Below are 25,662 nucleotides of genomic sequence, written 5' to 3' on the forward strand. Positions count from 1 at the left end.
ATGATGACAAAAGGGGGAAGATAAGAAAGTTGTGTAATGTTTATAACCCATTGACTAACTTGTTTCATTCTAGTGTTTTTATACTTTAGTGCCTACAGGGAAAGATATTTGGATGCACAAAGACAAGAGGTTTGTCATCATCAAAAAAGGGAAATTTGTTGGAACCTTAAAGTTTTAATGAATGACAATATGAATGAAACAAGTTGATATGAGTTAATTCAATGCAACTGGAAACTTCAACTTACTGATCATATAGGGAATAGAACAAGTTGAATTTGATTCAAACACTTGATGATAAGGAAAAGCAAGTTGAGTTGAAAAAAGAAGTCCTACATAAAGAAGGAGTTTCACTTCTGAGTATATCTTGAAGAGTCCTATGTGTGGGAGGAGAAAGATTCTGATAAATTAATATGTGCTAATTTAAAGAATTGAAATTTGACTACAATACCAAGGAGACAAGAGTTGGAATTGAAGAAAGAGTCTCACTTGAAGTAAAACTCTATGCAATGAGAGTTTTGATTAGAGGAAGAGTTTGAAATAAAGAATGACTCTTTCGAGAGCTGTGCTTAAATAGAAGTTGCAACTATCAGAATAATTCACGCACTTAAAAAGCAGAAAAGCACAATCGACAGATTGACTTTACGAAGTGCTACTCAATTACTGAAGAAACACGTTGAAGAACCTGGTCCTCAGTACAGAATCCAGCTAAGAGTTTTAGCATTGATTTTTAGAGTTATTCATTGTGTTTGAACTATTGATGTAATATTAGTTTCGATGTGTTATAAACTGAACTAGGAGCTAGTCTTCGAGTTGGGAAAACTCAAAGACTTTGAAAACGCATACCTTGGGAGGTGTGTGTAGTTAGGAATTAGAGTTTATAATTCTTAGTTGTTGAGTTATAGGTATTAGAGTTTATAATTCCTATTTGTTGGTTACAAGAGTTTTGTAATCAGTTGTTGTTGAGGCTCAGAGTTATTTACTGAAGTTGGGGTTAAATCCTGTGAAGGTGCAAGTCGTGGTTTTTTACACCTTTTGAGCCGGGTGTTTTCCACGTACAAATCCACTGTGTTCTTTACTTTATGTTTTACTGCTTCCGTGGAACACGTCAGGCAACCCGTTCCATCAATAGGCAACAGTTAGGCGAAAATAAGATAATCAGTAGGGCACGAATTCTTAACATATAGTTTCACCAATTGCTTGTAGCACCCCACCACCTCCGCCTCCCTGCTGTTGCTGCACTCGCTTGCTCTAATCTCCTTCTTCAGTTCCTTGCTTTTCTCCGCTAGTAACTCCGCGTCCGCTTTCTCTCTGAACATATTTAACAAAGAATTCAGTTTTAACGCATTAAAAATAATAATAATGATCAAAAACTGTTAGTAATCAAAAATACATCTAAACTATCGCTCGTTGCATCCCGAGCCAACAGTTCGGCCCTTGCCCCCTTTCTTAACCTAAATGGTCACCACCATCTATCTGTTAAAACATACCACCTCAACTATATTGTTTCCAACAAACTTGAGGGGTATATTTTAATACACACATGGCAGCAGTTCATGTAGAAAAAATGAAGAGCGGAAACAATTGAGGTACTAGATTGCCAAAAACATGTATTCTGAACTCATTACTATGCATGTATTCTAGTCTTATTTTGCACAGGGTGGAACTAGCTTAATAAACTTTTGAATATATAAAATGGGTGGTAATTTGAGCCGAAAAAAAAAGAGATGGGAAGTATCCTAATCTTTACCTTGGGATTACCTTGCAGTTGTCTCTCAGCTTCTGCTTTCTTTTTACCTGCATAATCAGCTATACCTTCTTCTGCTGAAACTACATAATCTTTTGCAGCAGCCAATTTGTCCTTGCATACCCCAGAGCACTCTTTCCAGCACCCGCAACAGCATCCTTTGCTGCGACCACCTTGTCCCCGGCATACCCTGCAGCACTAGAAACAGCACCAGCTGAGGCTTTTGTAGCCGCAGCTGCTCCTTTTGCTGTATAATGTGCATCACCTAATGCACCCACTTCAGCCATATCCTTCGCGGTCCTAGCTGCTTCCCCTGCATACCCTACTGCGCTTTTCCCTACTTCTAGGGTCGCGTCTTTATCCTCGACGCCTTTCTGCCCGACATAGCCTACTTCATTCTTTCCTGTTCCAATAGTCGCGTCTTTTGCCTCGACACCTTTCTGCCCAACATAGCCTGTTGCATTTTTGCGCTTCGTGCTGATTGCGCCGTAGTTTGTCCTGCACTCAAAAGGGTATCTTTAGTTGCACCATAAACTTGCTGACCTTTCTCGAGAGTAGTGTCCTTCGCAACTCCAGCCTTGTCCACAACATATTCAGATCCAATCAGAATTCCATGAACAACCGCGTCTTTGGCTTGTGCACCTGCACTTTGAAAGGGCATCGTTCTACAATTTTTTTGCTTTCACCGTTAAAACTTGTAAAACTCGTCCTTACCACTTTCATGTAAAAAAATGTCCTCGCGATAATTCTAATAATTTCACATTTTTTAAGCGAAGACATTTAATTTCAACTCAAACATTAAACATCAACAAATTCATGTCCAAACGCCAACTACTTAGCATGTTGCACCATAAACATCAAATACTATCAAGTATCAACAATTCATGTCTAAACGCCCACTAGTTAGTACTCCCTCCGTCTCAAATTACCCGTCCCAAATTGAAATAAAACATTGGTTAAGAAAAATAATTAATAACATAGCTAGTTTACCATAGTAAACCCTAATGTTTACATTTTAATTTAAAGAAAAAGTAATTAATGGAATAAAATATGACAAAAGAAAAATTAAAATTATTTCTTCTTAATTAATGAAAGAGACAAGTATAATGAAAAATCAAATTGGAAAATTTAGGACAGAGGGAGTTTGTTGCAGCATAGCAAAGACAGGTATGAAGTTAAACTTGATTAATTAACTTTAAGTCATAATTAGTACTGTAAATTGATTTTATTTTGGAAATAAATTCAAATTTTAACATTTATTGAAAAATTTAGTGATTTTTCCCAAATATCTATGTTCCTGGACGGAAAATACTACGGACCTGCCTGAAGGGCAGTGACCTTGGCAGCTCCAGCCTTATCAGCAACATACTGAGATCCATTTCTAACACCATGACCAACAGTATCTTTAGCTTATGCACCTTTTGCCGTGGCATAACAACCTGCTGCACCAAGTCCATGACTAGCCGGTTCTTTTGCATCATGCAAGCAGACGCCCCGGATTCCTTGGCCTTTTTGTAGCCATTTTCAGCTACTCGCAAGGTTTCATTTGATTTCTGTTGATTTCTGTTGAGCAGTTTCTACCAGTTGTGATGTTTTTCCCGGAGATGGCCCTTTTCTTCCCTTGTTACCAGTTAATTGAGGATGAACTCCGCCATTGTTAGAGTACGTGCCCTACTGATCAGTGACTTTAACGTAAGAGTTTCCTATCGATGAAATGGGTTGCCTGACGTTCCCAGGAAGCAGTAAAACAGAAAGTAAAGAACACGACGATTTTTTACGTGGAAACCACCCAGCTCAAAAAAGTATAAAAAATACGACCTGCACCTCTACAGGATTTAACCTCAACTTCACTAAATAACTCTGAGCCTCAACAACGACTGATTATAAAACTCTTGTAACCAACAAATAGGAATTATAAACTCTAATTCCTTTAACTCAACGACTAGGAATTATAAACTCTAATTCCTAACTACATACACACCTCCTAAGGTATGCGTTCCCAAAGTCTCTGAGTTTCCCTCAACTCAAAGACTAGCTCCTAGTTCAGTTCATAACACACTGAAACTAATATTACATCAATAGTTCAAACACAATTAACAACTCTAAAAATCAATGCTAAAACTCTTAGATGGATTCTATATTTAGGATCAGGTTCTTCAATATATTTCTTCAGTGATTGAATAGCACTTCGTGAAGTCAATCTATCAATTGTGCTTTTCTGCTTTGTAAGTGCGTGAATTTATTCTGACTGATGCATCTTCTATTTAAGCACAACTCTTCAAAGAGTCATTCTTTATTTCAAATTCCCTCTTCAATCATAACTCTCGTTGCATAAAGTTCTACTTCAAGTGAGACTGCTTCAATTCCAACTCTCCAAAGAGTCCTTCAAATTGTACGTTTTGCATAAACTTCTACCATTTTCAGAATCTTTCTCCTTCTACACATAGGACTCTTAAGGATATGCTCAGAAGTGAAACTCCTTCTTCACATAGGACTCCTTTTTCGATTCAACTTATTTTCCCTTATCATCAACTATTTGAATCAAATTCAACTTGTTTTATTCCCCATGTGATAGTAAGCTAAAGTTTCTAGTTGCACTGATTTAATTCATTCTGATTTTTAATTATTTATCTCATAGACTTTACTCTTGAACTTTCCGGATCAGTGGAACACGTATATCAACTTGTTTCATTCATATTGTCATTCATCAAAACTTCAAGGTTCCAACAAATTTTCCATTTTTGATGATGACAAACCTCTTGTATTTGTGCATTCAAACATTTTCACCTGTAGGCACTAAAGTATAAAACACTAAAATGAAACAAGTTAGTCAATGAGTTATAAACATTGCACAACCCTCTTATCTTCCCCCTTTTGGCATCATCGGAAACCATTTCAATGCAATAATATACTAGCCAAAGTGATTTGTTATGCTATTCATAGCCACTGGGCTATCACCAAAACAATCAGACAAAGACTTTAGCCAACGTAGTAATGTATTAAAGAGAGCAAAAATATGAGTCAATTTAGCAAAGATAACCATTCCATTTAACTGCAGAGCATGTTCCACATTAAACCTAAGCTAGTACTGAACAAAGCAAAATAACTGAGCATTAATAAAAAAAAAATATGGTATAAAAGTGGGACATGACTAAGGATATGAATAGTGAAGAGATGATGAGGAAGGTGGAGCAAGTTTTATCAACTGTGTCAATTGACGAATGACTTCAATATTTTCATTCCTTTCTCAATCAAGGTTAAGCTTCAAAGTCATGATTCTAGCCTGAAGGACCATTTATTCCACTTCATGACTGTCAGTGCAGCTTCTAGTTCAGAATTTATCTCAGCTAAATCTCTTTCTTATCATTTTTTTGGCAATGAGTTTTAGCCCTCCTTATTGAACCAGGTAGAGCAGCAAGATTCATCTGTTTAAAAACATCCATTGTTGTTTAAAAAGTCAAACCTAAACTTAGACTGAAAAATCCTAAAAGATCTAATCTAATTAGGAACTAAAAGATAGAGAGCATGTCCCTTTTCATTATTCAAAATCATATGCTGGATGTGATTGATGATCAAGCTATGGATTACCATATGCTGCATGTGATTGATGATCAAGATTGGTAAATCCATGGTACAAAACTGAAATTTTGATTGAGAGAGAAGAGAAATTCTGGTGTAGGATTAACTCAGTTATGCACAATCATTTGGAGAGAGTCCAAGAAAATTTGGGTCAACCAATTCGTCATCATAGGACAAGGGGGGATGAATTGTGAGGAATGGAACAAGTGTGCTCAATTATTTCAACTTAGACAGCCTATGCTTATGTCAGTGTAGAGCATACCTGATAAGAAGAACTTTGTGGTCATAATTTCTTGCTTGTACCTATTTTCTGCACAATCTAATACAAAATTAGGTTAGAAGAGTCAAAAATCTAAAATTAGGACACACAACTAAATGTGCAAGACTAAATCGAATAACATTCCTTTCAAAATGCTCTCTACTTAGTGCCTTTGGTGCTTCTTCGGTTATTTAAATAACCCACATTGTCAACATTTTTATAGCCCTCAAGAGTGAAATTACTTTCATTTGAAAATCATAGTCTCAAGCCATTGATTCCCATGAGAAATCTCAAGATTCTTGTGATAACACCAATTCTTATGAATTACCAACAAAATTATCATCAACTTGTGTTGGTGTTATTGATGCATCAATTTCTTGATTTGCTGTTCCCCTGTTAATATGCCCCTCAGTCTGTATAATAGTAGAACCAGGTGGTACAATATGTTCCTGTGCATGCTCATCAGTTTCATTGTCATCCTTTTTTTGCCATTTCCAAAATATCCATTCCCCCTTTAATTGTGGTGAGTGAAAGAAACTTTATTTGCTTCCAGTTATATACCTTGAATAAGCTTTATCCATGAACAAATTTTGCTCGCCTCCTTTCACTCTCACCTGGAAAACAAATTAGGGGTTAACTTTAGGAACCGAGACAAGCCTGGGTCCTTTCTTATGAGAAAAAAATATATGAGGTTCCTTCTAGCCCATCGAGGCAACAGGTTATGTGACCTGTTTCTCTGACCAGATTTGACCTTCTTATTAGCTTGTGCAAACATGGAATCAGATTTTTTTGCTAGGGTTATGCTTCTTGATTTTCTTTTTTATGCAACTGAAAATTCAGTGGTTGGATACCCCTGATTACCACAAATATAACACAGATCTTCAATAGCATTAGAACTTTTATAAAAGCCCAACCCAGCCTTTTCATTGTGAGTTCTTTAACCTAACTTATTAACAATTCTTCAAGAATGTGTCCATCTATTAGCTTTTTCAAGATCAAGTTTTAATTTAGAAACTTCTTGACTCAATTGACTAATCTTTTCTTTTTCACAAAAGTAGTCATGTTTAATCTTAGTCAATTCTGACCCAATTTTTTCTTGTTCCTCACTTTTGGCCTTTTTTCCTTTTTCAGAAAGAGTCAGTTTCAAGATTTCAGATTTGAGGGTCGGGTTTGATGAATCAAGTTTACTAACCTGTTCCTTAAGAGTGCAGGTTTCCTTTTCAACAGTGTTCTTACAAGTTTCTAGATCAATAAAATCAAACTTGAGACTTACAAAATTATTGAATAACTCATGCCTATTAGAATTTAATTCTTGGAAATTATCAATTATAGCACTCGTTAAGGAAATAATTTTATTTTTAGAAAATAAATGCAACTTCTCTTTGAGTTCAAGAATACTTACCTCAGATTTTCCATCATCTTCTTCCATGTCTGAATCTCCAATAGCCATGAGATAAGTTTCATCATGTTCTTCATCATCTTCTTCATCACTTTCAAATGCCCTATTTAGATCTTCTATGTCCATCTCATAGGTCTTCAAATTACCAACTAACTCATCAAGGGACATTCTAGTGAGATCCTTAGCTTCTCTTATAACTGTAACTTTGACATTCCACTTAGACTTTGGTAGGACTCTCAAGACCTTCTCTACCTGTTCCTCAGTAAATAAAACCTTTCCTAGAGATGATAACCCATTTACTAACAAGTTAACCTAGTTATTATTTCTTGTAGTGACTCATTTTTTTCCATTTTGAAAGCCTCATATTCAGTGAAAAGTAATGCAATTTTAAATTTTCTCACTTGGCTAGTGCCTTAATGTGCATTCACCAATGCATCCCAGATTTTTTTAGCATGTTACAATTAGACACTCTATTGTACTCGACTGGACCAATACTACAAATAAGAATGTTTTTGGCTTTTGCATTCTTTTGTAGTGCAACAACATCTTTCGCAGTGAATTCACTCCTTACTTTTTTCACTTGTTCTCCATCCACTGTCTTCATGGGAATTGTTGGTCCATCAATAATTCTGTCCCATAATTCATAATCTACACTTTGAAAAAATGTCTTCATCCTAGATTTCCATCAAATGAAGTGAGACCTATCTAACAGTGGAGGTCGAATAATGGATTGACCTTCACTATGACCAGTAGGTGGTGCGTAATAAATCATATTGATCTTTGTCTTAGGTCCTAACCCTTTTTAAGACAACCCTCTTTGATACCACTTGTTAGAGTACGTGCCCTACTGATCAGTGGCTTAAACGTAAGAGTTTTCTATTGATGAAACGGGTTGCCTGACGTGTTCCAAGAAAGCAATAAAACAAAAAGTAAAGAACACATCGATTTTTACGTGGAAACCACCCAGCTCAAAAAGGTGTAAAAATCTACAACCTGCACCTCTATAGGATTTAACCTTAACTTCACTAAATAACTCTGAGCCTCAACAACGACTGATTACAAAACTCTTGTAACCAATAAATAGGAATTATAAACTCTAATTCCTTTAACTCAACGACTAGGAATTATAAACTCTAATTTCTAACTACACACACACCTCCCAAGGTATGTGTTCCCAAAGTCTCTGAGTTTTCCCCAACTCGAAGACTAGCTCCTAGTTCAGTTTATAACACACTAAAACTAATATTACATCGATAGTTCAAACACAATGAACAACTCTAAAAATCAACGCTAAAACTCTTAGATGGATTCTATAGTTAGGACCAGGTTCTTCAATGTGTTTCTTCAGTGATTGAGTAGCACTTCGTGAAGTCAATCTGTCGATTGTGCTTTTCTGTTTTGTAAGTGTGTGAGTTTATTCTAACTGATGCATCTTCTATTTAAGCACAACTCTTCAAAGAGTCATTCTTTATTTCAAACTCCCCCTTCAATCATAACTCCCATTGCATAGAGTTCTACTTCAAGTGAGACTCATTCTTCAATTTCAACTCTCTAAAGTGTCCTTCAAATTGTATGTTTTGCATAGAACTCTTCAATTTTCAGAATCTTTCTCCTTCTACACATAGGACTCTTAAGGATATGCTCAGAAGTGAAACTGCTTCTTCACATAGGACTCTTTTTTCAACTCAACTTGATTTCCCTTATCATCAAGTGTTTGAATCAAATTCAACTTGTTCTATTCCCCACGTGATCAGTAAGTTGAAGTTTCCAGTTGCACTAATTTAATTCATTCTGATTTTTAATTATTTATACCGTAGACTGCACTCTTGAACTTGTCGGATCAGTGGAACACGTATATCAACTTGTTTCATTTATATTGTCATTCATCAAAACTTCAAGGTTCCAACAGCCATGAACTCTTCCTTCTTCACCTACTTGATTTTGCATTTTAGTGTTTAGCTTTGATACTGGACCTTCTTGTTCTTGGCCATGTGATGCAAATTTTATATCTCCTGGCCCCTCTCCTCTAATTCCTGAAAAATTAGGAGGTGAACCGAAAAATTGAGTTTTCATCTAATCAAGGGCTCAAGGCTATAATTTGAGATGAAGACACAAGTACCGCTGAACTTATACCCGGCTGGAGAAAGTTGCAATGATACACAAACTTTACGTGGATCTATTACCCTATTAGCCCCTAGTTTTGTGCTCATTTTTTGTTGAGACGACTGTCTGCCAAATAGCAGAATATCTTTATTCTTTGTGTTCCTTTTTTCTGTGTGTTCCTTTTGTGACTTGGGAAAGTCGACACAAAAGGAGAACAAAAAGATGAGTTTAACGATAATAGGACCCCGAAAAGTTAGGTGTGTCGGAGCACTTTGGGTATAGTCTGGGGTACTTTGTGTATCATCTCTTATAATTTCTTTTGGCATTTCTTTTAGTGTAGTGAGTATCAAGAGTACTGTAAGTAGAAGCCCAAAAGTCACATTAATCTCGAAAAATCACTCGTATCAAGAGTACTAGAAGTAGCGAAAAATAGATGGAAAAACAGAAAAGTTACCCAACTATGATTATTTCAGCTATAAATTAGGCCGAACCAATTTAAGCATATTTTCATAGCTATCGCTACTTTGCAAGTGAAGTGATAGTAATTAAATGATTTTTTATAAGAAAATTACAATAGTTGAATGACTACGTAGGTGAAATGGCTACAATTAACTGACTTTTATTACAACCTTCAATTACGAAACAAACGCCCTCCGTCCCAATAGATTCAAAAAAAACTTTCCTATATCGTAATTTTTTAATACATCATTTCAATATTTTGAATTATGAATTCGTTTACTTTTTATAAGTGGTTAGTAAACTTAAAAACTTTTTGTATTATCCGAATTCACAACCAAAAGTATAACTATTTGAATTCGAAATTCGAACCACATCATTTGGACAAAAGAGTACTCCCATTTATTATTATATTTAATAAAAAATTAACTTTAAAATACCCATTTAACTTCAAAATCTTTTTCTTAACTACCTCACATAAACTACCTCACAACATAAATTGAGATCAGGGAGTAATGTTTTCACTAATTTTAAAGTTATTCACTTTTGCGTACCTTGATCAACATGGGAAGACTGTTTATCCCTTTGTAAGTCCCTATCTTTCTCCTTTTGTTCAGCTTGTTGCATTCCCCCACCACTGGAAAACTCGATCCCTCCAACTTTAACAGCTGGGTGAGGATCAAATTTTTCCTTTTGGCTTGCTTGGTCAACACTTGTTACAGGAATAACACGATGAACATTTTTTTTTCTTGCTTGCTCTGAAGCCATTGTTGTTACTAATTTCACTTCGCTTTTTGTCTTGTATTGTTGAAGCTATTTGAAATATTCGAATGAGATCAATAACTTAGCGAAAGAAATTAAGATGATGTATATATAGAACAGAGAAAAAAATTTTAAAAAAAATATAGAGGGAACTGCATGACAAGTTAGCAACCGAATATGGTCTGATGGTACTAGTAATTTTCATTACACGTGGTGAAGGAGGAGTATAGACAAACTGGATGAGTCAGGTATTGAATACTTACGTGTCTTCATGCTATGCTATTATGGATAACTGAATATTTATCAATGTGTCATGAAACAAATTAATTTAAGAGTAACAAAATCGGGATCACCTTTTATTGCGAATGAAAAAAAGAATTTATAGCAATAGTCTTGGGTATCGTTATCCATAATGTGATTAGAGACATCCATAATGTGATTAAAGACATGATAAATCAGACCACACCAAAAAAAAAAAATTACTGAAAAACTAAAAGAAGTACTATAATATATTATTATTATTATTTTAATAAGTCAGTTGATCCGCTCTTTCCCTTCTTCACAAAAACATTTCTTCAAAGCACAAAAAGGTACATTCCTGAACTTAAAAAGATTCACCGTCAGAGAGCTATGTTTGCATAATCAGTATTGATCGGGAAGCTGAAGAACACACCAAACTGCTCTGCCAAAAGGACACTTGTTACTCTGGAAATGTCTAGGAAATGGTTATCAAACAGGTATATTTCAAAGGGTTTGTTTGGTACATTAACCTGGGAGTTGGGAGTTAGGATCGAGAATATCGAATAGTGCAGAATTATATAAACTAATTAATTTAAAATAATAATAATAATAATAATAATAATAATAATAATAATAATAATAATAATTTAAAAAAATAAAGAAGACATAAATTTAATATGATACGATCAATTTGATTTAAGTTCACTATCAAAAGGAGAAATAATTTTACTATACGCCAACGAAATAAAAGAAAGTATAAAAGCAAAAGAAAGTACAAAATTAGAGTAATTAAACACTATAATATCCCAAATATCTTAAGAGAATAACCACACAAGATCATTCCAAAGAAGGGTTTACACAAGTGTTTTTCAACACAATTCTCTCACAAATACTCTCTATAAAGACGAAACAAACATAACTAAAATCTTCTTAAATTTGGTACGTCTAAGGTGAACAAACTCTCCTCTACTTATAGGATGAAGTTCTTGGGTGACAAGAGATAATTCCAAAATAATCTCATTCACATGAGAAGAAAAAACTCTTAATAGAAATTTTCAATATATCATTTATTAGAGAATTCAAGAGATTTTTAATAAAATATAAATTAAAAATATGATTATATTACAAATCTCCACCTTAATCTAATTTTGACTAATATATAATATGGTCCATCTTTTTCACCAAAGCCCCAAGGGCTTCAAAATTTAAGATATCAGAATCAGGGGGATCTTTATCTAAAATCAAAGCAGTATTAACACTTATAACAGTATATCCCATTAATGTGTACAACATTTCAAAACTTATGTGCCTTTATAACCACAAGATCACCTCTAGAGACTTCAAGAACTCCACTTCTACCTGTGTATTTGCACTCAGAAGATTATAGAGTGCCCAAAGAGATAAGATTTTTCTTCAATTCGAAAGTGCATCTAATATTTGTGAAAGCTCTTACAATATCATCGTGCATTTTATTCGAACCATAACTTTTTAAATAATTTTGCATGCAACATTATTGTTCAAGACAACTCCACCTTCAACAGAATCATATGTAGAAAACAAGTAATTGTCAGGATATATATGAAACGAACAATCTGAATCTAAAATTCGTTCATTGTTAAAACAAGAATTATTTTCTCATTTTTTTCTTTTTCTTTGTTTTTCAACTTAGGACAACCAAACCTGATGTTGCCCTTTTTATGACAATAATAATACACTAAATTATTAAATTTGAACTGTGTATTAGATCTGTTCCTGGCAAATAAATCAGACGCCTGATTTTTACTGTCTTCCTTTAAAATATCTTTATTTATCTAATCTTTAATTACATTTTAACACAAATTTTATTTATCTTAAGAGATAATTTTTTTCCCATACAGTATAATGCTAAAAGGATTGGAGTAGGAAATATATTAGCAAAACAGCTTGATCTTTTTTCCTCAAACTTGACATCTATATTACTGAAATCCATAAGAATGGAATTAAAGGTATCAAGATGTGAGAGTATGGAAGTATTTTCATTCATACGAAATGTGTAATTTACTTCAACTAGAGTCTATTTTCTGCTGTCTTTTTCATATATAGGCCTTTCAACTTTTTTCACTTATCTTTGACCGGGGTTTTTAAAAGCTACTTCACGTAGTACATATATTTCATCTTTTATCAAGGCTATCAAACTCCTCGTTCGTCATTTTTTCTGAAATTTTCTTTTTTCCTTGTAGTATCATATCTGAGCCATCCTGAACTAGGATACCTTTCATTTTCAACTACCACATTTCAAAGTTTGCACTTCAATCAAATTTTCAACGGTAATCTTCGTAATCGTCATGGTGACTACTAGGACAAAATCAAAATTAACTTGACTCTGATATCAATCTGTTAGGATCAAAAATTTTGAATAGTATCAAATTACAAGTAATCAATTAAAGATAATATACAAAGACTATAACAATGATAATGAACAAAATAAAGAAGGCACAAATTTAACATGTGGTTCGATCAATTTGACCTACGCCCACTATCAAAAGGAGGAGCAATTGTACTAGGCACCAACGGGATCAAAAATGAGTACAAAATTAGAGTAATTAAATAATCTAATATCACAAATACCCCAAGAGAATAACCTCACAAGATCACTTTAAAGAAGAGTTCACACAAGTGTTTCCCGATCACTATTAGAAAAACGTTTTTTCTATTTTTGCGACCACAAAAGCAACCACAAGGTATGGTCTCAAAAACAGTGGTTGTTTTTTTAAAAGCAACCACATGTGGTTGCTTTTAAAAAAATGAATAATTCAATATTAATTTTTTAAAAAAATTATCAATTTTTTTAATTCAAAAAAGAGATCACCAGTGGTCCCTTTTATAATTTTAATAAAATAAATTTAAAAAAAAAGTGACCACAAGTGATCGCTTTTTTATATATTTAATTTATTAATTTAAACAAAAGCGACCACATGTGGTCGCTTTTGTTTGAATTAATTAATTTATGTACAAAAGCGACCACATCTTGTCTCTTTTGTATAAATGAATTAATAAATTTATTATAAAAAGCGACCACATGTGGTCGCTTTTTTAAATCTTTTTCAGAAAAGCTACCATATGTGTCACACCCCTTTTTTTAACTAAAAAGAAATGGATTTTAAGTTTGAAAAGAATTTTATTTTTTGGTTTCCCAAGGTATCCCCACAGCCGACAGCCTGAGACTAATCCTCTGTTCCTACTGTCAACGCACTAAGCGGTAGGGAACTGGCCACAAAAATTTTTCCATTCACCAAAGGTGGGGATCGAAAAGGGTTTTATTATTAAGTAACAAAAGAAAAAGATTTTTTTCGAGAAAGGATTGTTTACATTCAAAACTTAGAGCCGCCACTTGGCATAAATTGGATGTGTCAAGTCACCTTTGGAAATATTTTTTTCAAAATGGTTTTGACTCTTTAAAACTGATCCGCAAACAGAGATTTCGGCTAAGAAATTCTGTTAACCGAGGAAAAGGTGTTAGGCACCGATCCCGTGGTTCAACCACGGTCACTTTGTGGAGTATATCAGTTAGTAGACACTATAAAATGCATAAACCAAACAAACATACAAAACAAACAATCACACCAAAACAAAACAAGTCCGAAAAATAGTGTCCAGTCCAATTATTACAGTCCAAAAATGAAAATACAGAAATGAAACCTAAACTATCCTAACTATGCTTTACCCGATGTCTCGGGCCTTGATCACGATCATCTTCTACTAACATAATACATCGGGGCATTACCCGGTGAATAAATACAAATGGCCTCAGGGCATTCCCCGACGAAATGAATAAATTAATCCAAATGCAGTAAACAAAATCATTCAACAAATATTCCAAACCTTCCACAATCCACAAGTTCTAAATTTGCCTACTCGAGCCTACCTTGTTCCTACCCAGCTCAACCTATCATGGTATAATCACATTCAACGACATCAATGAATCAAAACAAAATGCTAACTTTTTATCAATTTTCAATTTCGATCCCACTTATTCCCAATCACATAATTAATTGATTTGACAATGAAACCAAACAATCAAACCACAACAAATTTTAGTCGCTTAAACATACTATCAAAAAGCAAATCACCAACCATATATGAGTCACGTAAGCATAACGTCAACATACCAAATTAAGATAGAAAGTAAAAGAAATAAAGTTAATAGAATTGGACCTCAAAAGCTTTTTCGATTGAATGTTCAACTCAGATTGGGTATATCAGCTTTAATTGTATTTCAATCCGCTCAAATTGTGAAATTCCTTTAATAACCCAACTGACAATAGAAGGAACGCGATCGGAGCTGCAACTGAAAATAAACTGATGACCTCGAACTCGAACTCCCCTATTTTTCTTCAAACCCACAAGATATTTCTGATTTTATGGTGTTTTGTGGCGACCGTTGTTGTTATGAGTTGGAGGAGGTGGCGTTTAACGAGAAGGTGGTCGTCACCTTTTGTCGGAGCTTCGGCAAGGTCGGGTAGCGATGGAAAGAGGTCGTTTTAGAATGAAATTGGTCGGATTTTAGTAGTATTTCATTTTTTGTGAAACTTCATCGAGAATACCCCATGACCGATCTGTTTTGTTCCCTTTTTTCCTACTATTTTCCTTCTCCGATCAACTCTCTATTTTTTTTAGCTTTCTCTCTCAACTTCTCTCTATCTATCTATCTCCTGATTCTCTCTCACATTATTTTCTTATCTATCCATTTCTTGTGTAGTGTATTATGTATTGCCTATCGATGGGTATATGTATGAATAATAGTTTGTCTCCTATGTGTGCATGCCTATAGCGGTGGGGTGTGTGTGTATGGTGTTCTGTGTAGAAGATGAGTGAATGGAATTGTAAATATATGTGTGAGATTCATTCTATTAAATAAAAGGCTCCTAAAAATGTGAATAAGGGGATAGGGGTAGGGGGTAGAGGGTATGAGGGGGGGGTAGGGGTTAGGGTATGAGGTATGGGGTGTGAGGTGGTAAAATTAGTTAGGGTGGGTGGCGAATTTGTTAGGATAAGGTGTTAAAAGTTGTTAAGAATTTGTTGGATTTGTTATTGTGTGGAATTTATCACATGGGTGAAGGTCTGCGGTAAAGTGAGGGTAAATGGGTAAAAACACACTCTCGAAAGGGACAAAATTATGTGTCTACAACATGTGGTCGGTTTCTCTGGTTAAATTTTTAAAAAAATGACCACATGTGGTCGATTTTTTAAATATTTTCAGATTATCGATCACAAGTGGTCGGTTTTTCTGGTAAATCTTTTAAAAAGAGACCACTTTTGATTGGTTTTCTGGTTATTATTCCTAAATCTGACCACATCTGGTAATTTTGTAAAAAAAAATTACAGCATATATATATGCTACATTCCATCAAACCTGCTATAAAAATACAACCAACCAATCAACCTTTAATATGTAATCAACCATCATAAGAATACAAACATTAAAAATCAAATTATTAACACAAAATTTATCAACATTCCCAAAATAAACTACAAAACATACAAAAGACTATAAAACTATAACTCATCATCCCCATCCTCATTCTCATCCTCAGCCACAGAATCTGAATCCTCTATAGTGTATTAACCATCCAGCAGGCTTAGGCCTTTCACAGTCCAAGGTGCATCACCAGGACAAGGAGGAAGAATCCGTGCAGATTGAAGAAAACAATTGATCTGCTCATGCATCATTCTTATTTGTGATGTTGTTTCCTCCTCTTTCTTCTCTGCCCTCTCAGTTTGTGCAGTAAACTCTTTAGAGAGTTGAGAAACCATATTTTGTAGCAAATCAATGGTTTCTCTATTAACTGATGAGGCAAAAGATGATTCACCGGACGAAGAACTTCTCAAGTATCTACACTTAAACATTTTCAAGTCACTAATCCACTTCTCAAGTGACCACACTAAACTAAATTCAAAACACAAGTTCGCATTTCAAGTACCAATACTTAAACATTTTGAAGTCACTAATTCACTTCTCAAGTGACCACACTTAACTAAATTCAAAACACAAGTTCACCTTTCAAGTAACTAAGTTCATAAAACAAGTCACTAATTCACTTCTCAAGTGACCACACTTAACTAAATTCAAAACACAAGTTCATGTTTCAAGTAACTACACTTAAACATTTTCAAGTCACTAATTCACTTTTTCAAGTGACCACACTTAACTAAATTCAATACACAAGTTCACGTTTCAAGTAACTACACTTACACATTTTCAAGTCACTAATTCACTTCTCAAGTGACCACACTTAACTATATTCAAAACACAAGTTCACCTTTCAAGTAACTACACTTAAACATTCCCAAGTCACTAATTCACTTCTCAAGTGAGCACACTTAACTAAATTCAAAACACAAGTTCACCTTTCAAATAACTAAGTTCAAAACACAAGTCACTAATTCACTTCTCAAGTGACCACACTTAATTCAAAACACAAGTTCACCTTTCAAATAACTAAGTTCAAAACACAAGTCACTAATTCACTTCTCAAGTGACCACACTTAATTCAAAACACAAGTTCACATTTCAAGTAACTACACTTAAAAATTTTCACATCACTACACTTAATCACTTTCAAGTAACTAATTCATTTATAGTGTAAGTCAAACAATTCAAAAAGTTTAATAAAGCAAATAAGTAGAGTAATCAGATGTCCCTCTCACACCATATAATCATCACAAAACCTATGACTTTCAAAGCCTTCTACAGCAAACAATCCCACCTTAACACTATATTTTAAGACTTCATTATAAGAAAATAGAGAGAAATCAACTTACCTTTGCTTGGCCTAAGTTGAAGAGAAAGAGACAAGCGGTCACCGAAAAATAGTAAAGCAATCCTTTTTTCAAATTCGAATTCTGTCAAAAAGCAATATCAAATTACTTGCTACTTCATATCAAGTAATAACACCAACCTCTTCAAAAAAAACAACTACACTTATTTACAGTTAACTAGCATATCCCATCATTCATATTTACAGCCACTATAAATGTCAACATGGTATGAAGTCCATATCACAACAAAATTATATAATTAGTCTATATTCTATATGTGCTTCATACACAAATTTTGCTTCAGAAAATCACTAATTGCAGTTTCCATACTCCTAGTGTAGTTTCCATAAAAATTTGCCAAAAATATAAGACAGAAATAAGGCATGTAATAGTTAGAGGCAGGTAAGGGTTAATATTGACCTATCTAGAAGTTCTTGTCTGATGCAAACAAAATGTTTAACATTAGCCACCTATATCATTTGCCACAGAAAAGTCATAACATCCATCTAGAATCCTATTAGAGATTCACTTACCCTTTCATTTGAAAACTGGTTCTTTTATGCTATTATCATCTCAATTCCTCTAAAAACATAGTTATGAGATAATTAGCATTTACAACCAAATAATCAAGTCTGGAAATTTAATGCGCTCCATAGCGCAATATCTGATAATCTACTCGAGGAAGATAATCACCCTGAAATCCCCCATATTTAAATCCCACTTCCATTTTACCAAAAAATTCAAACACCAACATAAGTAAATGTCTTTAATCATATCCGAAAACAAAGAGAAACCAAGAGAGAGAAATACAGTGAAGTTGGGTGTATTTATGCATTCTAGAGTCACTATTCTAGCTTTTTTAGCCTTGTTTTGAGAATGATTCGTATGCTATATGAGTTGATAATGAGATAAATGTGTATCAAAGTTTTAAATCACGTGTTTATGATATTGAAACTGAGTTTCAAACAAGTTTGTACCTAAAAGATTCATTTAGAGTTTAACCCAAAAAAACTAGTGTTACTAGCTTGAGCTAGGTGCTTGTCTAGTTGATTTCGGTGGATTCTATTGTGTTTAAAGTGTTCCAAATAGTTTTTATGTTTAATTATATGTGAAAAAACTTTTTAATATTGCTCAAGGGTCAATTTGATCAAGCTAAGAGTCAAAACAATGAGTTAAAGATCAAAGTGAAATTAGCTTATGCTTAGCTCGTGTTTCTAGTTCATCATGTTGGATGTTGTGTTGTGTTGATCTTTAAATTGTTGTTTTTAATTATATAGTATTCTTTTTGAATAGCTTATGATGATATATGAAGGATATAAAAGCTTCAAATCAAGTGGTAACAACTCAAAAAGGCTCGGAATGGCTCAACGAAGGTACAATAAGCAGATTGATGCTCTTTTCGACTCTTGGAATTCTTGGGTGTGTGTGGACTGAAGTATTCGCCAATGGATGCATGAAAAACACCACTGGATTCATAAGATGCCTAAAATAGTAACCAACTAGCGTGTGGTGGTCCTAACCACGGTCGCAGGCTCATTTCGGTGTTTCCGTGCCTTAGAAAAATTTTGAACAACAAATTCCAGAGGCTTAGGGCGATTTAGAGGCTACACCTTGACTGTAGCGGGGATAAACCCAGGTGAAGCCCCACCTATTCCCGCTCTTAATAACTGAAGGTTTTGTTGTCCAATATGGAATGAGCTTACTCCTATACTATAAATACATGTTGTATCACGTTTTTACACATCTTTAAGCATATTTTGGAGAGGAAAGGGCTGATACAACTTCTTCATTAGGTTTTAATTATTTTTATTTAGTTCATTCATTTTTTTAGTCGTTGATTACAACTTTGTGATTACGATTATGACTATGTGTGGCTAAACACTCTTTTCCGGGGTTAAAGTCAAAGACATGAGTACTTTTGTTTCGAATTAAGTTCATTAGTTTTGCTTATCAATATAGGTTGTGTGTTTATCTTTGATTTAATTATTTTAAGGATTCGCGACCGTTAGAATATATTAATTTTCTACCTTTTGATCTCGGGAAAGGAAATAGGAGATAAAACATGGAGATGAACAAAGTAGGGGTTTTATTCTTTTATAAAATAAAAAATTAAACTTAGCACCTAGGACAGGGATGTACTTAGGAGCCTTACTTGATTCACACGTAGGATGATAGCTTTAAAATACTTAATTGGATTATTGAATCCTCACTCAACGATGTAGTTGTAATATCTAAATTAGGTAAATGGTTAGAGGTCGGGAGACCATAATCATACAATTAACCCTACGAATCTATAACCAAGATAAGAGAGTTAATAAATGAAATTCAAGACATAGTATGATTATCGAAGTTCTTTAATCCTAGGTTTTCTCTCATTAATTGTTACAAGATCTTTAATTTTCGCATTGTTTACTTTACTTACAAATTCCAAACTCTCTTTGGTTACTCTAGCATCAATTGAATCTAAATTGTGAACTAAAATAGAATTATTGCTGAATCAAGTCTCTGTGGGATTGATACTTGGCTTCTTGAAGGCCACTTACTACTTGACATGACCATATACACTTGCATGTGCGCTTGGGCGCTGTCAAGTTCTTGGCACCATTGCCAGGGACTTATATTTGGCAATTTTTTATTTTAGTTTTACTTTTATATTTATTTGGTGTTTTTACGCTTGGTCTTGATTTTGTGATTGCAGGAAATAGGTTTTAAGGTTTGAAAGCTGGCAAGGGGTAGGAATTTGGTTGATCCAAGCCCCGAACCCGAACAACACTTCCATCAACGAAGGAGAGATGCAATTTATCCCTAACTTCTACAAATAAAATAAGACTACGTAGTTTCTGCTCTAATGGCTAAAAAACAAGCAGCACGCAGGACAGTTAGAGAAGTGGCAGTCTCACTTTAGACAAACTTGACTTCCCCAATTCAAAGACTGGCTGTTGGGGGAAGTTTTGAGTTAAAGCACAACATGGTGCAGCTTCTTATTAGTAGTGAATAGTTTACAGGGCTTTCACGTGAGGATCCCCATGTCCACTAGCAGACCTTCATTGAGCTTATAAACACATTCATTCTGACTGGGGTGAGTACAGATTTTATGAGGCTGATACTGTTTCCCCATTCACTTTTGGGGGAAGATAAAATGTGGTTGAATGTGGAACCAGCCAATTTAATCACATCATGGGATGACTTAGCCAGAAAGTTCCTCATTAGATTCTTTCTATTAGGTAACATTACGAGACTATGCAGTGAGATAGTGAGCTTCAAACAAAAGCCTGATGAAAATATATATCACACTTGGGAATGCTTCAAGGCCCTTCTTCGAGATTGTCCACATCACCAACAATCCAATGAGGCACTTTTTCATACTTTTATAGAAGCTCTTGATCACAATCCAAAGATTTTGCTAGATTCAGCCACAAGTGGTCAAGCCTTGGAGTTGACTTATGATGAGCTGTACACATTGTTGAACCGCATAGCACAAGAAAATCCAGAATGGCACTCAGATTCTAGATGTGCTACAAAAATAGTTGCGGGTGTATTGGAGGTGGACCAATTCACATCCTTATCAACTCAGGCTGTAACATTGTAGAATATAATAAACACTCAGTTTAGCAACCTGAAATTGGGAACTTTACAACCTGCAACCACAGAAAATGCCATCCAAAAAACTATAGGTTGGTGTGAAGTGAGCAGTAATATTGGTAACTTAGCGGCTATGTGTGCTTCCAATCCATAATCGGTGATATATGTGGGCAGTACTCAAAGGCCAAATTATGGTAATGCCTATAACACCAAGTGGCATACTCAGCCTTGAAATGCACAACAACAACAAATTCAGCAACCACAGGCCCAACCAAATCAGTCAACGAGCAATATGAAAGAGATGTTGAAGCAGATTCAAGATACTCACACACAATTACATACGGAAATGAAAAATCAGCAAGCGGCCACAAAAATTTTAGAGTTGCATTTGGGCAACTATCACAGGCATTGAATACTAGGCCACAAGGTGGGTTTCCACAGATACAGAAAATCCAAAGCAGATTATGGAAATCACCTTGAAGAGTGGTAAAGAGCTTCAAGGAGAACCTCCAAAGGTAACCAAAGAGGTGGACATTGATGTGGTAACCCAACAGGTAAATGACAGAGTTGCTAAAAATTTAAGAAAGTCTGAGTACTTGAAAGAAAAAGTTGTTGAACCAGAAAAGAAGAAGATGTTGCCACTACCCTTCCCTCAGAGGCAAATAAAAGCAAAGGAGGATGCCATGTTTAAAAAGCTCTTTAACATATTCAGAGGACTTCATATTAACTTAACTTTGTTATATATTTTTTAGGGTATGCCTAAGTATGCGAAGTACTTGAGGGATGTGGCAGCTAATAAGGTGAAATTGTAGGATGTGGGGGCGATAACACTCACTAAAGAGTGTAGTGTGGTAATAACATAGAAAATCCCCAAGAAATTGAGAGATCCAGGGAAATTACTCTCCCTATCCAAATTAGAAAAAAAAGTGGTCCATGCATTGAGTGATTTAAGGGTGAGCATAAATTTGATACCCCTATCTCTATTTGGAAAATTGAGATTGGGAAAGACTAGATCAACCACTGTGGTTTTACAGCTAGCAGACGGATCCATGGCATATCCATAAGGAATAATTGAGGATGTCCTCATTAAGGTTGGTAAATTTGTCATTTCTGCTGACTTTATTGTTCTTAATTTTGAGGCATGCGAACAAGTACCAATTATCTTGGGCGTCCATTCTTAGAAACTAGAGGAGCGTTAATTAATGTTAGAGAAGGCACACTCAAAATAAGGGTAGAGGATGAAGAGGTGGTATTTGATGTGTACAAAGCACCCATACTAACGTCCCAATATAAAGATTTGTGTATGATCAATGTGGTTGAAGGGGACAAGTGTGGGGTGGTTAGACCACCAAAGACCTTTTTAGACTACCTGATTAAGCAGCCTAAGCTTCTACCACCAAATCCTGATTTGATGCTAATTGATAAGCCTAAAAAGGTTAAAGTTGAAAAAACTGATGCTCTTGAAAAATTTCACTAAAAAGGGGTGAAGAGAATAAGAAGATAGAGGCCAAGTGTGAGTAAAAGGGTGAAAGAATATGGTTAAGTTGAGTTGGGTCGTGCCGCAACAATAAATCAGGCGCTGCTTAGAGGCAACCCAAGTTAAGTAGGTATGTTTTCTTTTTAGTTTTTAGTTTTTAGTTTTTAGTTTTTATTTCACATAGTTTTTGTTTTTGGTTGAGCCACAGGTTGATGGAAAGTCTGAGTACCATACACTTGAGCTAAGGAGCATGGAAAAAACTGAGTGTGGATTTCCATAGATCTCATTTATTTGTAAAGATGCTACTAGCTAAGCCTGGAGGCCTCAAGAAGTATTTCTATCTCTTGCTTTTAAAATTTACTTTGAGGACAAAGTAGATTTTTAAGTATGGGGTGGGGAAATTTCCAAATTTTGGCTCAATTTAAAATATTTTGGTGTAAGATATTCTTGTTGGTGCTATTTTTTTTTACATGATGCAAGTGGGTTTGTTGATAAAAGCATGTTGATTGAGTGAATTTTTATTTTTTGAGACTCTTAGGCTCATTTTTGTGACTGTTGTACTTTGTGGTTTAAATTTGAATTCATGCTATTATTTGGTTGGGGGTCTATCATGATCCTATGTGAGTTGAGTATGTGCCATGTGGTGTGAGATTTTTGTATATATATATTGTTGCATATGATGTCTAGAACTTTTTCGGTGTGTGTGTGAAGCGAAATAAAGAATGTGGGTTTAGGAGATGATTTAGGCATTTCTTTGATAGCCTTGTTTTATACCTTCTATTTGTCTTACCTTTTATGCATTATCCTAGTTAACCCCATTGAGCCTTTAGCCTTTTCTTTGGTAGCCTCATAAGTAGCCTAATCCCCTTCTTTGGTAGACCATAATTTGATCCAAAAAGCTCCTAAGTACTTTAATGAAAAAATAGATTTAGTAAGGAGTTTGAGAAATTGAAGAAGAAAAAGGTGAAATTGATGCCCCAATGTAATAGTTATTGGTATTTATATTTGATTTTTGGTGGTTGGGAGTGATATAAATGGTGTTAGAAATATTTCCATGGTTGTATAAAATGATAAAAATTGAATCTTGAAGGAATAAACAATGCGCCCACCATGTGTTTGTGAAAATGCTTAAAAGAGATGAGGCAAAGTAAATGAATGGGGTAGACAAATATGGTGTAATTTGGTTGTTGGAGATTGATTCTAAATGTATAATATAGTGTATTAAAGTTCTTAGAGAGGTTAATCACTATTCTCAAATAGTTTCTACCCGTCCCTCAACCTATATTACAACCCGGAAAAGACCTATTTGATCCTAAATGCATCATTCTAATATTAGTGGAGCATTACACTAAGGGCAAGCTTATGATTCATTTTGTTTAACTTGTGAATTCCTTGTGAGAGTGGGTGTAACTTGATACTTATACCCATCATGTTATGAATAGCTTGATTATGAGTGATTATGGGTAACTCTCTTGTTGTGAGGGGCACATGTTTGATGAATGTGGATGATTTATATGATGTCCTTGATTGAATTATAAGCATTAGTTTGCCAACTAGGTGAGTCAATTCTTGAGGTTAGGATGTTTTGGAGTGGTGTTCATAAGTTTTCAATTGTCTTGGTAACATGCTTAGTATAGAAACTTGCATTCCGTGTAGTCATTGTAGTGCTAGCTTGAGTGTCTTTCATGGAGTAGAAGTGTAGAGTCTTCAGTTCATGATGTTCATATTTAAGAGTTGTGCAAGGACGAACAAGGCTTTAAGTGTGGGGTGGTGATGTTGGGTGTATTTATGCATTCTAGAGTTACTATTCTAGCCTCTTTAGCCTTGTTTTGAGAATGAGAATGATTGATGTGCTATATGAGTTTATAATGAGATAAATATGTATCAAAGTTTTAAATCATGTGTTTATGATGTTCAAAGTGAGTTTCAAACAAGTTTGTACCTAAAATATTCATTTGGAGTTCAACTCGAAAAACTAGTGTTACTAGCTTGAGCTAGGTGTTTGTCTAGTTGATTCCGGTAGATTCTATTGTGTTTAAAGTGTTCCAAATATTTTTTATGTGTAATTATTTGTGAAACAACTTGTTGATAATTCTCAAGGTTCAATTGGATCAAGCCAAGGGTCAAAACAATGAGTTAAAGATCAAAATGAAATTAGCCTATGCTTAGCTCGTGTTTCTAGTTCATCGTGTTAGATGTTGTATTTTTTGAGCTTTAAATTGTTGTGTTTAATGCTATAGGATTCTTTTTGAATAGATTATGATGATATATGAAGGATATACAAGCTTCAAATCAAGTGGGAACTGCTCAAAAAGGCTCGGAATAGCTCAACGAAGGCACAATACGCAGATTGACACTCTTTTGGACCCCTGGAATCTCTTGGGTGCGTGTGGACTGAAGGAGTGGCCAATGGACGCGTGAAAAAGAGCACTGGATTCAGAATATTCCCAAAATAGTAACCAACTGGCGCATGGTTCTCTTAACCGCGATTAGACCACGACGCAGGCTCATTTTGGTGCTCCCGTACCTTAGAAAAATTCTGAACAACAAATTCCAAAGGTTTAGGGCGATTTGGAGGCGACGCCTTGCCTGTAGCGGTGCTAAACCCAGGGCGACGCCCCACCTAGTCCCGAGCTCAATATCTGAAGGTTTTCTTGTCAAACATGGAATGGGCTTACTCCTATATATAAATACATGTTGTATCACATTTTTACACATCTTTTAGCATATTTTGGAGGGTAAAGGGTTGCTACAACTTCTTCATTAGGTTTTTATTATTTTTATCTAGTTCATTCATGTTTTTATTCTTACAAATTTGTGATTACGATTATGACTGTGCGTGGCTAAATGCTTTTTTCCGAGGTTAAAGCCAAAGACATGAGTACTTTTTTTTTGAATTAAATTCATTAATTTTGCTTATCAATATTGGTTGTGTGTTCATCTTTTATTTAACTATTTGAAGGATTCGCGACCCTTAGAATATATGAATTGTCTACCTTTTGATTTCGGGAGAAGGAATAGGGGATAGAACATGGAGATGAACAAAGTAAGGGTTTTATTCTTTCATAAAATAAAGAATTAATCTTAGCACCTAGGACAGAGATGTACTTAGGAGCCTTACTTGATTTACACGTAGGATGATAGCTTTAAAACACTTAATTGGATTATTGCATCCCCACTCAACGATGTAGTTGTAATATCCAAATTAGGTAAATGGTTAAAGGTCGAGAGACCATAATCATACAATTAACCCTACGAATCTA

General features: G+C 34.8%; 2 protein-coding genes across 4 annotated transcripts; both read right to left on the reverse strand.

The window, feature by feature from the left end:
* Nucleotides 1–1,827: 1,827 nt before the first annotated feature.
* LOC124887161 (seed biotin-containing protein SBP65-like) lies at nt 1,828–3,399 on the reverse strand. Its single transcript, XM_047396349.1, has 5 exons — nt 3,392–3,399; nt 3,163–3,307; nt 3,064–3,112; nt 2,288–2,386; nt 1,828–2,198 (listed from the first exon to the last, which is right to left on the reverse strand). The coding sequence occupies exons 1-5, from the start codon at nt 3,397–3,399 to the stop codon at nt 1,828–1,830; spliced, it is 672 nt and encodes a 223-aa protein (XP_047252305.1).
* A 2,478-nt stretch (nt 3,400–5,877) lies between these two features.
* On the reverse strand, nt 5,878–10,427 carry LOC107842309. 3 transcript variants are annotated; one of them, XM_047397129.1, is made up of 2 exons: nt 6,985–7,935; nt 5,878–6,196 (listed from the first exon to the last, which is right to left on the reverse strand). In XM_047397129.1, the coding sequence occupies exons 1-2, from the start codon at nt 7,147–7,149 to the stop codon at nt 6,122–6,124; spliced, it is 240 nt and encodes a 79-aa protein (XP_047253085.1). In that variant the 5' UTR covers nt 7,150–7,935; the 3' UTR covers nt 5,878–6,121. The 3 variants fall into 3 exon arrangements, with proteins under 3 accessions (XP_047253085.1, XP_047253084.1, XP_016541561.2); XM_047397128.1 differs by lacking the exon at nt 6,985–7,935 and adding an exon at nt 10,095–10,426 and having other exon boundaries at nt 6,130–6,196; XM_016686075.2 differs by lacking the exons at nt 5,878–6,196; nt 6,985–7,935 and adding exons at nt 8,527–9,014; nt 10,095–10,427.
* Nucleotides 10,428–25,662: the final 15,235 nt, after the last annotated feature.

Source organism: Capsicum annuum, chromosome 9 (genome assembly GCF_002878395.1).
Source record: "Capsicum annuum cultivar UCD-10X-F1 chromosome 9, UCD10Xv1.1, whole genome shotgun sequence".
In the NCBI taxonomy this organism is placed as follows: domain Eukaryota; kingdom Viridiplantae; phylum Streptophyta; class Magnoliopsida; order Solanales; family Solanaceae; genus Capsicum; species Capsicum annuum.

Bases quoted from the DNA above. Each gene is read 5' to 3' on its own strand.
- LOC124887161 (XM_047396349.1), bottom strand. The intron at 2,387-3,063 runs GTCCGTAGTATT...TTCAAAGTGCAG, and splicing joins GGTCACTGCCCTTCAGGCAG to GTGCACAAGCCAAAGACGCG. The intron at 2,199-2,287 runs GTCAGCAAGTTT...AAAATGCAACAG, and splicing joins GGACACTACTCTCGAGAAAG to GCTATGTTGGGCAGAAAGGT.
- LOC107842309 (XM_016686075.2), bottom strand. From the start codon at position 10,308: ATGGCTTCAGAGCAAGCAAGAAAAAAAAATGTTCATCGTGTTATTCCT. The intron at 9,015-10,094 runs GTACGCAAAAGT...CTAATTTTTCAG, and splicing joins GTCTTCCCATGTTGATCAAG to GAATTAGAGGAGAGGGGCCA.